This window comes from Capricornis sumatraensis, chromosome 17, assembly GCF_032405125.1.
Source record: "Capricornis sumatraensis isolate serow.1 chromosome 17, serow.2, whole genome shotgun sequence".
Lineage (NCBI taxonomy): Eukaryota > Metazoa > Chordata > Mammalia > Artiodactyla > Bovidae > Capricornis > Capricornis sumatraensis.
In genome coordinates, this window is record NC_091085.1 from 14,061,587 (window position 1) to 14,077,204 (window position 15,618).

General features: G+C 40.5%; 1 protein-coding gene across 4 annotated transcripts in view; it reads left to right on the top strand.

Annotated features, from left to right (window-relative positions):
• Positions 1-15,201, top strand: part of SH3D19 (SH3 domain containing 19) — a 121,404-nt gene extending 106,203 nt beyond the window's left edge. For 2 of the 4 annotated variants that reach the window (XM_068990012.1, XM_068990009.1), the window contains 4 exons: positions 1,667-1,853; positions 2,256-2,353; positions 5,290-5,378; positions 15,120-15,201. In XM_068990012.1, the coding sequence (XP_068846113.1) occupies positions 1,667-1,853; positions 2,256-2,353; positions 5,290-5,378; positions 15,120-15,174 (429 nt within the window). In that variant the 3' untranslated portion in view covers positions 15,175-15,201. Of the gene's footprint in view, positions 1-1,666; positions 1,854-2,255; positions 2,354-5,289; positions 7,267-15,119 lie in introns of those variants that run through there. The other 2 variants (XM_068990010.1, XM_068990011.1) reach the window with 1 other exon arrangement.
• The last annotated feature ends 417 nt before the right edge of the window (positions 15,202-15,618 follow it).

The window sequence follows — 15,618 nt, forward strand, 5'->3', positions numbered from 1 at the left end:
ACTGGGCTGTGTGTCTCTCAATTCTTTCATCCCCCCACTGATTGTTAAACAGGAAAGAAAGTGACCACAGTTCTTGGAAAGGAAGTGTTCGCATGGTGGCCCCTAGTTCCCAGGAGTGACAAGTACTCTTCTGTAGAGTTGGCTTCTCAAGTGCAGGAACAAGAGGACAGGGTTAGGGTTTTTGTCTGTTTATGTTGTCGTTTTCCTTTGAAGCCATCAACTGCTGAGAACTTAAGATGTGCCAGGCACTGTGCTGAGCAGTGTACATGCATTACCTCGTTTGACCCCACGGGAGCCCTGAGATGAAGCTGAGGCTTAGCCTAGTGAAACGTCTTGCCCTGTGTTAACTGGGAGTGACAGAACTGGCTCTAAGCTTTTGATCTTAGTGTAATCCTTGCCTCCCTGCTTGAGCTTCTTGAACACAGGGCTCCCATCTGAGCTGGCAGAGACTCCTTGTCACAGAGCAGAACCTTCTTATGATGCATTTGCAGCAAAAAGCATTCTTGTTGGAGCAAGAACCATCACCCCAGGTGGTTACCCTGCCAGCTGTGGAGCGAACCGTGACTTGTAAAATTAGAAGTGTGGACTGATGGAGACTTGGGCCGTGGGGTCCGATAACCTCTCAGCCAGGTGGTGTGCTCACTGCTCAGTCGTGTGCGCACTTGTGTCCAACTCTTTGCAACTCCACGGGCTGTAACCCACCAAGCTCCTCTGTCCATGGAATTTTCTAGCCAAGAATACTGAAGTGAGTTGCCATTTCCTCCTCCAGGGATATTCTTGACCCAGGGATTGAACCTACATCTCCTGCATTGCAGGCAGATCCTTTATTGCTGAGTCACCAGGTAAAGACCTGGGAATTAACAGACTGCCCACTCTGATCCTTCCTAATTTAGGTAAAGAGCTTCACTGAAAATTATATGCTTGGAAATTCCCTGGAAGTCTAGTAGTTAGGATTCTGGGCTTCCAATACCAAGAGCCTGGGTTCAATCCCTGGTCTGGGAATTAAAATCCCACAAGCTTGTAAAGCAATTATCCTTCAACAAAAAATTAATTAATTAAAAAATATCCCACAAGCTGCACCGTGTGGCCAAAAAAAAAAAGGAAAATTCTGTTTGCCAGAATGTTTTCGTAGTGTCATAAATTCTATATACAAATACGATAAGCTTTTCTCTAATTTTTTAGTGGAACTAATGTCATAGATCATGGGCGTCCCAGTTGGTGCTAGTGGTAAAGAGCCTGCCCGCCAAGGCAGAAGAAAGACACAGGTTCAGTCCCTGGGTCAGGAAGATCACCTGAAGGAGGGCATGGCAACCCACTCCAGTATTCTTACCTGGAGAATCCCATGGACAGAGGAGCCTGGCACGCTACAGTCCATGGAGTTGCAGAGAGTCGGACACGTCTGAAGTGACTTAGCACACACAATGTCATAGACCACAATGCAAAAGTCACAAATTTTATCACGTGTCATTTAGAATTTTAAGCAAAAAGTTACTGGAAGCTTATATTTCTGAAACTCATTAGTGACATTAGGTATTGAGTGATTTCAAGTGGCCCTCAGACTTTGAAATGTTATGACCCCTTAGTTTTTTTGCCACCACTTTTTAAGCTTTGTGAAAATTAATCTGAAATAAAATTTCACATTTCTTACCAAACTGATTTGTAACAGGAGAACAATCTTTGTGGAGAATGGTGCGAAGCTCTGCACAGTTTCATGGCAGAGACCACTGAGGACTTATCCTTCAAGAGGGGAGACCGGATCCTGATTCTGGAGCGAGTGGACTCCGACTGGTACAAGGGCAGACTGCGGGACCGAGAGGGCATCTTCCCCGCCGTCTTCGTGAGGCCCTGCCCAGGTACCACCGCTGCCCGGGAGGCTCTTACCCGCCAAGGGGACCCCAAGGCCTTTGAAATGATACAGATTTCTTGTTCCTCTGGCTGTGCTCCATTTCAGTTGTTTGCCTGTATTTGAAAGTTAATTCATAAGGTTATGCAAACTTTCTGCATATAATTTGTTGAAGTTATGCGGGGAAAAGAGATAAAGATACCTTTAATCAATAATGGCTAGTTTTATCTCCTGAATATGTTTTCTATAATTTTTTTTCTGCTAAGAGTACATATTTCATCTTTTTGCAAATTAAATTCAAAATTAATTGAAAATATTATGTCCTGGAAATGACAAGGGGATTTCTTAAAATGTTTGGTTTGTGTTTTAGTCAATGTCTTTCTTTGTATTTGAATTTTCCGTGTCTTCATAGCTGAGGCAAAAGGCATGGCTGCTTTATCACTGAAGGGGAGGAAGGCCAAAGCCTTATATGATTTCCATGGGGAGAATGAAGATGAGCTTTCCTTCAAGGTCAGAATGTGTATCTTTTTCTGTAACTGCATTAAGCAGCTGTAAATTTTGAAATGTCTTCCACTGAAGGGTGAACACTTGCATGGAATATTGATCATTGATCAAGAATGAAAGGACCTCGGACCCTCGTTCTTAAGGATGAGATTAGAGAAGTGACTAGGGCAAATGTGTATTTGCAGATCATTTAGGTACTTAAAGTCTTATTGATATTGCTAGACCCACAGTTGCCAAACAAATTCCTTATTCCTCAGCCTTATGACATATGATCTCACTAATGCTGGAGCTTTCACTGGAAGCCCTAGTAAAGGATGGTCCTCAGACTTCCCTGGTGGTCTCCCGGTTAAGATTCTGTGCTTCCACCGCAGGGGCCACATGTCTGACCCCTGGTTCAGGAATTAAGATCCCATGATGCCACGCAGCTCAGCCAAAGTAAAGAAGGGATGATCCCTTGCATGGCCCTTGCAGCCTGCTGCTGTCACGTCTTGAAATCAGCGGGGAAGTCAGGTGGCCCCTACTACAGCTGGCCTCTGCAGCAGTGCCTCACAAGGCCCTGGAGTCTTGTCCACAGAGATACTGACTAGATTTAAGGGTAGTGATCCCAGAAGATTAAGGTACTTTGAGGAGGGTTTTTTAAGAAGCCTAAAGCCTAACCTTAATCATAAACAGAATGCTTGCATGATCCTGTTTCCACATCCACAGGTGGATTGTGCTCAGAGGAAAGTACCCAGGGTAGTACTGTGGTACTGGGCCAGATGCTATCAGAAGAGTTGTCAGGCAGTGGGAAATTCCCCATCATTGGAGATACTCAGAGCAAGGATGCCACAGAGGGAATTAAAGTATCCAGGAGTGATTGGACAAGATGAGACTTAAGACAGTGGGTACCCACATTAGGTTTACACCTGTCTACAACAAAATGAGGAAAACGGCGATGGCTGGGGAAGTGGAGGCTTCAGGGGAGTCATGGAGAAAGGTGGGCATGCTGAGATATGTCAGTATAAGGTTGCTAACTTTTCTGTTTTGTGATGGAGTTTACTTTCTTCTGAGAATTTCTTTTTCATATTAAAATGTCATTTCCATTATAAAATATTACTAGTAAATGATACATATTTCTTATGCAAAATTATAATTGGTAACCCTATATGTTTCTTTCTCTCTTTTTAATTTCTTCGTCCATAAAATCCAAATGTTTAGAAACTGTTGCCCTAGTCCTTTTCAATCTTGAAAGTCAATGGCTCAAAATTAATTCCTTTTATCCTCAAGTATAATGTTACTGCAAGTGAACCCTCTGGATTCAGACTTTGGGGGTATTGTTTTGGCCCTCATTTAGGTTATGTCAGTATAATCATCCAGAAAATAGGTTGTCTTCAGGCATTTTTACAAATGCCTGACTGTAAGCAAGATAGTTCTAGAGTCTTTTACTTAAGGGATGCTGTACCATTTTCAGTATTGTTGATCATTAGTATTTTATTCAATATCCACAGAATATTAGTAAGTAAAACTTTTTTAAAACTGTCCTAGCTCTCAGAAAACAGGTGTGGCATATACGTGTGTATGAATCAGAGCCAAGAAAAATAGCTTTAGTCAAGGATTATAGCTCAGGAACCAAAAAGAGCTTAGAACAGAGACTTTAGATGCCAGAGTCTTTACACATTTTAGCAGAATAAACTAAATTAATGACATTAGATCATCAGCATTTTCCATTAAGAATGGCCTTAAATCAAACCAGTTTTCCAAAGGGCAGTGTCCTAGGGCTACAAATAAATCCATTTAACCTGATAAAGATATCCTTAAAAGTAGCCAGGGTATTCTTGGACCATTACAGAATCTTAATTCAGGTTCCAGGAAATGGCTAGAAACCGTAAAGAACAAAATAGTTTCAGGAGATAATTTGAAAACTTATGTCCTCATCTGTTGAGATGGTATAACTCACACAGGAGTGAGACACCCAGCCCTTTTGACTAGCCCAGTGAAGACAATCACGTGCTGAGTCAGGAACAGGGAGGCTGCGGTGTGATATTGAGGCCGCGGAGGAGTGGAATGCGCCAAACGGCAGAGGAGAATGCGTTATGTGGAAGAACAGATGTAGAGCACAAAATGCTCAGGAGGCTGAGAAAAGGCAATGTTAGTAAGAGCCTGCCTAAGTAAGAAGGTAGACTGTATCATGTGGTGACCTCATGCCTAATGGTTAACATTAGGTTATCCATCATGATTCCTGGATAGGCCCGGGAATCACTCTAGATTTGAATCCTCTTTCTACCACTCACCGACATGCAGCACTGAGCAAGTCACATAATCCCTCTGAGTTTCAGTTTCCTTTTCTATAAAATAAGGAAATCTATAAAAATATTTATCAAAAATGGGGAAATAATAGTACCACTTCTAGGACTGCAGTATTGTTTAAATGAGTTAATTTTCACTATTCTTAGTTTGATAAAAAAGAAAATAAATGAGTGAATTCCCATAAAGCACATAGAAAAGGACAAGGCCCACGTACAGTGAGCATACAGCCCCCTCGCACCACCAAGTCTCTGCACGTCGCCCGGGATGAGGCCTCCCCAGACTGCCCTAATGCGCTGGCAGCTCACACTTTCTGCCCTCCTCTGCTAGCTCAGTTATTCGTCTCCCAGCTCTGGAATAAGGTCTTCCTTCATTGCTGTATCCAGTGCCCAGAATAGTGTCTGACACGTAGTGGGTGCCTGGTAAATAACTATTATTTGGGGAAAAAATTTATATATATATTCTATGTTAGCTGGTATTTTTATTTATTAAAGAATAATTTTAGATTAGGAGTGGTGAATTTGAGGGGCACAAAATACAACCTGGAAATGCAACAAAGGCAACAATGGCAGAGGAATGGGGTTTGAGGAAGAGAAGCAGCTTAACGTGGGCGCTCAACAGAAGCTTAATAATTATTTTCCATTCCTGTTTTCCTACAGGCTGGAGACGTAATAACAGAGCTGGAATCTGTCGATGGTGACTGGATGAGTGGAGAACTGATGGGAAAATCTGGAATATTTCCCAAAACGTACGTTCAGTTTTTGCAAGTTAGCTAAAGGTGATGCTTGACTGTGCTCCCTGGCACAGAAACTCACTTGAACTCTCACTTTGACTATCAGATATGTTTTTGCACTATTTTTTTAAACGGAAAGAAATATCGATGCTGTATACGGTATACTAGAATTTTCTGAAAGCAGAAAACATCTTGATTTTGTAGTTAGCTTTCATTCACATTAGAAACGTGTGCATGGAAACCCACGCACACGTTTCTACCAAGGAGGACATCACGCAGGAGCAAGGCAGGCAGACCCTCCGCCGGCAGAGCGTCTTGTGACAGGGCTGCACTGGGACACTCGCAAGCGAACACTGCACTTGGACGTCTGTGTTCATCGGCGCAAGTAAAGCAACCGTGCTTCTTCAGTTTTCGCTTCAGTTTTAGAAGAGGACATTTGTTATTCTACATGCTGTAACTCTCAGGCGATGGTTGGTAACCTAAATTTCATTTTTGACATTCAAATTAATTCCAACAGCTTGAGAGCGTTATCCTTATGACCAGGGCAAAGCCTTGTTTCAGAAGGGAGCAGTTCATTGACTAGTGGAGCCTTGGTGAGCATGTGGGGAATCAGCTCACAGTCACCAAATGCTCCTGTGTTGCCAGATGTTTTCCCTTGGTCCCAGTGTCTGAAAGTGGTTAAAATTTGATGCATAAGAACCAAAACCACCCTGAAAAGCCTTGCTAATAGAACTAACTCTTTCACATACCTGCAGTACTTCTTTCTTTCCTCTGTGTATACCTTATGTTAACAGGGTTATTATAAAGCACATTTTCTGATTCTGTAATCATTCTTTTGACAATTACTGGTACTCAAAGAAAAATTCATTTTCTTTGCGTTACCCCCAGTAATATATAAAAGCTGTGTCTTGTTACAGTGGTACATTATGAATCACATATATACATCTCAGAATACAGAGCAACTGTTAAGATGGGAAACAATGCCAAACCCGCAGCTCATTCTTCCAAATATAATCAGAGCTAAAAATAATTTGAGAATCTGAAGGCTAATACTTTCGGGGTTGTTTTTCTCCCCCCAGCTCATTCCTGCAGTTTTTAGAGTCAATAAAAAACCACTTTCCTGCTATGCATTGTTATGCACTCCAGGCTTAAGATGAAAGTCTTAAAGCTAAAAAGTGGTTCATTGTGAAACTGAATCAATTACAGCTTATGGGCTGAAGCCAAATATATTGGTTGAAGACAATCTTTCAAACAGATCAATGGAATAGAATTTCATTGGAAATGTAAAACACTGTCCCAACAATGTTCATAACTTTCTTCTGTTTTTGAGAAGAGTTTCATATGCTGGGCCACTTTTTTGCTTTTGTTGTTGTTTCCATTGTCTGAAAAGTTAGGCAGTTAAGTGATGAAACCATTATGTGAACACCATGTGGGGTTCTGTAATGGAGGAGAGACTTACCTTGTCTTTGATTAAAGTTCATTTCCCAGTATATGGTTACAGTTGATTTGGGGGTATGGGAGCTATTTTTTTTAAACATGTTTTGGGTATAGACGATGGAATAAAGAAAACTGGTCAAATATCACTCAAGAGTAATTTCATAAGAAATGGATGGCTTAAAGCATTGTCTCAACTAAATTCCTATTTGCAGCAAGCTTGTGTAACAGCAGGAAGGTGAGACTCAGGGGGAGTGGGATAGGGCATGAAGTATATTTCTTTGCCTGTGTAATCTTAATATCTTACATTGAAAACCATGAAAACTTAGCTTTATTGGAGAAAAATATTCCTCTTAAATTTTGGCCTCTGTCAGCAGAATGATAAGTGCAATAGGTGTGTATCTACTTGACACTATAATAAACTGAACTGAACTTTCAAAGTCCATTTCTCTTACATACTAGACTGAGGTTTTTGAGAATGGAGATGATATCTTATCTTTTTATCTCCAGCTGTTTGCACCATATAGGCTCAATAGAGGCTTGTTGGTTGGTTGGTTGGTTGGATAGATGGGGATAACTTTCATGTAATAGTGATACTATTTTGGAGCCACTATGGTCCAAATATCTTTCCTCTTTAATTTACTGACAAAAAACTTTGTTGAAACAAAATTTGCAGTTATATGTCTTCCACTCCATCATGCTACATTTTTTGCTTGTCATTTATTACCTACTCAGCTGATGAGAAGTAAAAATATAGCATGGTGTAAGTTTTCTTAGGTACTTTCTTATTCTGTATACTGACTGACCATGACTTTTATACTCAGTGAATTTCATAGTGGAGAAATAGAAATGTATTCTTGCTCTTTTCAGGAATTTTAGTTGTAAACCTAATATTGTTCATCCAAGCCACTGCAAACTAGGATCTCCAAATCCTTTTTCTTTGGTGGGTTAAACTAGAGAAGTCATTTAATATGTTATTTTTACCCTTTTGAACACTAAAAGACCACAGATTTCTTTAAAAGATGCTCTAGCTTATATGACTGGGGGGGAGATTAATGTCATTTGTGCTCATGGAAATCACAGGTTTTTAATAGTCTGAAATGTTCATTATGAAAAAGATCAGCACATTTATCAGAATTTGTTAGAACCGGCATTTGAAAAAAATTTTATTTTTCTATAGGGTTGTTATGCATCATTACTCGTAACAATAATTATTTAGTTTTTGTTTAGCTTCTTAAGCTTAGATAAATATACCCAGAGGGAAATACTGATGATATAGGCTAATTACAAAGAGATATTTGGTATTAATATAATCATTAGTGGTATATTCCTTTTAATTAATATCAAATGTAACTGGACCATATGATTCATAATTCAGTGCTATTTTGAATGTCATTAATTGAATCCTTAGCAGTGAATTTTTTCAGAACTTAATAGGAAATAATTTTCTAACCTACTCCTTTATACTTCACTGTAATTATGGGGTAGAGGGGAAATAGAAAGCCTAACTCAGAACACTACCACCATCTAGGGGCCTTTTACCTAACTGCAGGCTCATCCTGTTAAACCTCAGAAATCTGCAGGTCAGAGCTCAACCTGCAGAGGTTAAATGATTTGCCTAAGGTCATACAGGTATGGCAGAGCCTAAAGCAAAACCTATCTACTGAGTCTTGATTCAGAACTTTTTGTATTTGTTGTGCTAAAGTGATACATTTCTTTTTAGTAGTTAAACAAGTAGAATTGGTTTATTACAGAAAAGATTATAACTTCTCGAATATATATTATACAGAGAGTAAAACCTTGAATTTATTTCTTTGAAGAAGAAATAAAGATTTGTGCTGGGCTTCTCAATTTTTATGTAGGCTATTTATATTGATGTTACCTAAAAACTCAAACATGGACTGATCCATTAATGGGGACTCCTTTTTCTGTGTAGTAGGCAGTATTTGAATGCCTGGAACGTCAGATCTTGAAAAGATCTGCTTCTGTAGGGCTGTGCTGTTGGCAATAGCAGAGCAGTCTTAAACTGAGATTTTTATATACATGGAGCACAAAACGTTGTCTTAGTATTTTGGACTCTAATAGAGCAACTCAATTGCTTATAACTTATAAACTCAATCGCTTATAAACGTATAATAAGTTTATATTTGAGTCTGGGCCACATTCTGGATTTATTTTTAAGGAATCTTAATTGTATGTATACCAGATTATTTATCTTCAAATACTACAAATTAGGCAATAACTCAATGAAATTTTTTTCAAGAGAATAATTCAGATTCATTATTCAGAAAGGAGAATTACCCACTGGTTTTCTGTCCTGTTTTTAAAAAATTAATGTATGTATTTATCAGCTGTGCTGAGTCTTTGTTGCTGCCCACAGGCTTTCTCCAGTTGCAGCAAGCAGGGGCCACTCTTCGTTGAGGTGCCTGGGCTTCTCACTGCAGCGGCTTCTCTTGTTGTGGACTAGACTGCAGGCGTGTAGGCTCAGCAGCGCTGGCTCCCGGGCTCCAAGTGCGGGCTTCTCAGCAGTTGTGGCTCCCGGGCTCCGCTTGCAGGCTTCTCAGCAGCTGTGGCTCCCGGGCTCCGCGTGCGGGCTCAGCAGCGCTGGCTCCCGGCCTCTGAGTGTGGGCTCAGCAGCGGTGGTGCAGGGGCCTAGTTGCCCCAAGGCATGTGGGTTCTTCCTTGGACCAGGGATCAAACCTGTGTCTCCTGCATTGGCAGGTGGATTCTTACTCACTGGAGCACCAAGGAAGCCTCTGTCTCTCTTTTTTTAGCAGGAATTAACTGACAATCTTAATGTATTATAAGTCCTAGCCACAGCAATCAGAAATAAATAAATAAAAATAAATTTTAAAAAGACATAAAAGAAACCCAAGTTAGAAAGGAAACAGTAAACCTGTCTGCAGATGACATGATTTTATATATGAAAAATCATTAAAAGACAGCCAAAAATGTGTTAGGACTAATATATACAATCAGTTAAGTTGCAGGATACAAAATTAATATTACAGAAATCTGTTGTATTTCAATACATGAATAATGAACTATCAGAGAAATTAAGAAACAATACTATTTGCAGTTGCATCAAGAGGAATAAAATACCTAGGAATAAATCTAACCAAAGAGGTAAAAGACTTATAGTCTGGAAACTATAAGACATTGATGGCAGAAAATGACAACACAAATTGAAATATATACCATGCTCACAGATTGGAAGAATTCATATAGTTAAAATGATCATACAATCCAAGACAATCTGCAGATTCAGCACATTCCCTATCAAAATAACAAAGGCATCTTTCACAGAGCTAGAAAAAAATAATTCTAAAATTTGTATGTAAACACAAAATACTCTAATCAAAACAGTCTGGAGAAAGAAGAACAAAGCTAGAGGTTTAACACTCCCCAATTTCAAACTACTTTCAAAACTACAGTCATCAAAATAGTATAGAATTGGCACAAGAACAGACACATAGGTCAATGGAACAGAATAGACAGCCCAGAAATAAACCCACACTTAAGTGGACGATTAATTTAAGTCAAAGTAAGCAACAATACAATGGGGAAAAGATAACATCTTCAATAAATGGTGTCAGGAAACCTGGACAGCTAAATGCAAAACAACCTGGACTACGTTCTTACTCCATATACAAAAATAAATTCAAAATGGATTAAAGACCTAAATGTGAGACCTGACACCATAAAATTTCTCTTAAAGGAAAACAGACAGTATGCTCTTTGATGTTGGTCTTAGCAGTACGTTTTTGGATGCATCTCCTCAAGCAAGCCAAAATAAATAGGACAACATCAATCTAAAAAGCTTTTGCACAGCAAAGGAAACCATGTACAAAACAAAAAGATAGCCTACTGAATGGGAAAATAATCCAAAATATCTGGTCCTTACCAGAAACAGTAAGGACCTAACAGAAGCAGAAGAGAATAAGAAGAGGTGGCAAGAATACACAGAACTATATAAAAAAAGGTCTTAATGACTGGATAACCTGGCTTATCCCAGTCTAGTGGTCATTCATCTAGAGCCAGACATTATGGAGTGTGAAGTCAAGTGGGCCTTAGGAAGCGTTACTACAAACAAAGTTAGTGGAGATGATGGAATTCCAACTGGGCTATTTCAAATCCTAAAAGATGATGCTGTGAAAGTGCTGCACTCAATATGCCAGCAAATTTGGAAAACTCCACTGATGCCACAGGACTAGGAAAGGTCAGTTTTCATTCCAGTCCCAAAGAAGGGCATTGCCAAAGAATGTTCAAACTACCAGACAACTGCACTCATATTCCATGCTAGTAAGGTTATGCTCAAAATCTTTCAAGCAAGGCTTCAACAGTACATGTACCAAGAACTTTCAAATATACAAGCTGGATTTAGAAAAGGCAGAGGAACCAGAGATCAAATTGCCAACATTCATTGGCTCATAGAGTAAGGAAATTCCAAAAAAAATCTACTGCTTCATTGACTGCCCTAAAGCTTTTAACTGTGTGGATCACAACAAGCTATGGAAAATCCTTAAAGAGATGGGCATATCCCTGTCTCCTGAGAAACCTGTACGCATGTCAAGAAGCAACAGTTAGAACCTTACATGGAACAACAGATTTGTGCAAAATTGGGAAAGGAGTACAACAAGGTTGTATATTGTCACCGTTTTACATCATGCAAAATGCTAAGCTGGATGAATCACAAACTGGAATCAAGATTGCCAGGAGGAATATCAACTTCAGATATGCAGATGATGCCACTCTAATGGCAGAAAGCAAAGGGGAACTAAAGAATCTCTTGATGAGGGTGAAAGAGGAGAGTGAAAAAGCTGGCTTGAAACTTAATGTTAAGAAAACTAAGATCATAGTATCTGATCACATCACTTCATAGCAAATAGGACAAAAAGTAGAAGCAGTGACAGATTTTCTTTTCTTGGGCTCTGAAATCACTGTGAACGGTGACTGCAGCCACGAAACTTGAAGACACTTGCTTCTTGGAAGGAAAACTATGACAAACCTAGACAGTGTATTAAGAAGCAAGAGACACCCCTTTGCCAACAAAGGTCTGTATAGTCAAAGCTATGTTTTTATCAGTAGTTGTGTACGGATGTGAGAGTTGGACCATAAAAAAGGCTGAACACTGATGAATTGATGCTTTCAAATTCTAGTGCTGGAGAAGACTCCTGAAAGTCCTGTAGACTTCCAAGGAGATAAAACCAATCAATCCTAAAGGAAGTCAACCCAGAATATTCATTGGAAGGACAGATGCTAAGCCTGAAGCTCCAATACTTTGGCTACCTGATGTGAAGAGCCAGCTCATTGGAAAAGACCCTGATGCTGGGAAAGATTGAAAGCGAAAGGAGAAAAGGGCTGCAGAGGATGAGATGGTTAGATAGTATCACCGAAGGGCTGCAGAGGATGAGAAGGTTAGATAGCATCACCGACTCAATGGACATGAACTTGAGCAAACTCCAGGAGATAGTGGAGGACAGGGAAGCCTGGCATGTGACCATGGGGTTGCAAAGAGTTGGACACGACATAGCTACTGATGAACAACCGCATTCAAAATATATACAGAACTCATACAACACATCAAACAAATAAGCCAACTTTTAAATGGGCAGAGGATCTGAATAGACATTTTCCCAAAGAAGACATACAGATGGCCAACAGACACATGCAAAGTTGCTCAGCATCACTAATTGTTCAGTTGAGTTGCTCAGTTGTGTCCAACTCTTTGCAGCTACATGGACTACAGCACACCAGGCCTCCCTGTCCATCACCAACTCCCGTTACCCAAACTCATGTCCATCAAGTCGGTGATGCCATCCAACCATCTCATCCTCTGTCCCCTTCTCCTCCTACCCTCAATCTTTCCCAGCATCAGGGTCTTCTCAAATGAGTCAGCTCTTTGCATCAGGTGGCCAAAGTATTGGAATTTCAGCTTTAGCATCAGTGCTTCCAGTGAACACCCAGGACCAATCTCCTTTAGGATGGACTGGGTGGATCTCCTTGCAGTCCAAGGGACTCTCAAGAGTCTTCTCCAACACCACAGTTCAAAAGCATCAATTCTTCAGTGCTCAGCTGTCTTCACAGTCCAACTCTCACATCCATACATGATCACTGGAAAAACAATAGCCTTGACTAGATGGGACCTTTGTTGCCAAAGCAATGTCTCTGCTTTTTAATATGCTGTCTAGGTTGGTCATAACTTTCCTTCCAAGGAGTAAGCATCTTTTAATTTCATGGCTGCAGTCACCATCTGCAGTGATTTTGGAGCCCCCAAAACAAAGTCTGTCACTGTTTCCATTGTTTCTCCATCTATTTGCCATGAAGTGATGGGACCGAATGCCATGATCTTAGTTTTCTGAATGTTGAGCTTTGAGCCAACTTTTTCACTCTCCTCATTCACTTTCATCAAGAGGCTCTTTAGCTCCTCTTCACTTTCTGCCATGAGAGTGGTGTCATCTGCATGTCTGAGGTTATTGATATTTATCCGGCAATCTTGATTCCAGCTTGTGCTTCATCCAGCCCAGCGTTTCTCATGAAACGCTGTTAGGGAAATGCATATCAAATTGTTAGGGAAATGCATATCAAAACCACACCTCACACCTATCAGAATGGCTTTCATCAAAAAGACAAATAGGTTTTGGGAATGTGGAGAAAAGGAAACCCTCATACATTGCTGGTAGGATTGTCGGTAGGTTCAGCCACTATGAACACAGTATGAAGTTTCCTGAAGAATTTGAAAACAGAACTGCTGTATAATCCAGGTATTTATGAGTTTGAAAAGATATATGTACCAGTGTTCATTGCAGCATTTTTACAATAGAGAACTGATAAAGAAGATGTGGTGTGTATGTGTGTGTGTGTGTGTGTGTATGTGTGTGTGTGTGTGTGTATAGTGGAATATTAGACATTATATATAGTGGAATATTAGACATTAAATAATCTTGCTATTTGTGGCAACATGGATGGATCTAGAAGGTATTATGCTAAGTGAAATAAATCAGAGAGAGAGAGAAACATATGGTTTTACTTTTAAGTGGAATATAAGAAACAAACCACAGAGAATTACAGACACAAACTAGTTTTCTGTGGTTTCCCAGAAGGGGTGGAGCAGAATAGGTGAAGGAGATTAAAGGGTACAAACCTCCAGTTATAAAGCAGATAAACCAATGTAATATACAGCATAAGGGATATGGTCAATATTGTAATAACTTTGGGGGGATAGTAACTTATTGTGGTAATTTCATAATATATGCAAATATCAAATCACTATGTAATACCTTTTAAATGGGCAGAGGATCTGAATAGACACTTTCCCAAAGAAAATGTAATAGTAAATATTTCCATTGTAAAAAAGCATGTGATCAGCCAGATTTAATCAAGATGGTGTTATTCCGGGTACATCTGTACATGTTTGCAGTTGGGAGCTACTGTTGATGGCACCAGGCACAGGACAACCATGTCTATATTAATTTTCCTGTTTATGACAAGCCCAGTGGCAAGTCAGATTGTTAGCTGCAACTGCCCCTTGATCCCAGGTGGTTCAGTGGGTCAAGAGTCTGCTTGCAATGCAGGAGATCCAGGAGACGTGTGTTCAATCCCTGGGTCAGGAAGATCCCCTGGAGAAGGAAATGGCAACCGACTCCAGTATTTTTCCCTGGTAAATCCCATGGACAGAGGAGCCTGGCAGGCTACCGTCCATGGGGTCACAAAGAGTCAGACATGACTTGGCAACTGAGCAGGCATGCAAGCCACTTGATCCAGATAGCAGTTTTGGATCAAAGGTGAGCGAGTGAAAGGGGCTCAGTCATGTCTGACTCTTTGCAACCCCATAGACTGTCCATGGAATTATCCAGGCCAGAATGGTGGAGTGGGTGGCCTATCCCTTTTCCAGGGGATCTTCCCGACTCAGGAATCAAACCGGGGTCTCCCACATTGCAGGCGGATTGTTTACCAACTGAACTATCAGGGAAGCCCTGGATCAAGGGTAGTGGTTCTCAACTGTGGGAAATTTTGTCCCACAGGACATTTGACAGTGTCTGAAAACATTTCTGTCACAAATTGGGGAAAGATGCTCCTGGCATCTAGTGGGTAGGGGCCAGCAGTACTGCTAAACACCCCACACGGCACAGGATAGTCCCTCACAACTATGAATTATCCAGCCTGAAATATCAGTAGGCCCACAGTTGAGAAATGATGATCTCCAGACCATAGTGCATTAATTACTCCCCTCTTCTCCCTCGTTTTCTTCCCAGGTGTCAAGGTTGTTGTCTTCCCTCCACTGCCACAAAATCTGTACCTATAATTTCATATTTTCTCCAGGTACTTTCACCCAGACTTTCTGATTATCACCCAGGAGGCAACCAAGATGAGATGATCCTTTTAGAGGCATTGCCATAGTCTGTGACCCAGTCAGGTATGTAGAACTGGAGGAGGGGAGTAGTCAAAAAGGTTTTTAATGCTTAGCTATGCTAAGCTTAGAGATACCAAGGGAACAATTTCATGCAAAGATGGGCTCGATAAAGGACAGAAATGGTATGGACCTAACAGAAGCAGAAGATACTAAGAAGAGGTGGCAAGAATACACAGAAGAACTGTACAAAAAAGATCTTCACGACCAAGATAATCACGATGGTGTAATCACTCACCTAGAGCCAGACATCCTGGCATGTGAAGTCAAGTGGGCCTTAGAAAGCATCACTACGAACAAAGCTAGTGGAGGTGATGGAATTGCAGTTGAGCTCTTTCAAATCCTGAAAGATGATGCTGTGAAAGTGCTGCACTCAATATGCCAGCAAATGTGGAAAACTCAGCAGTGGCC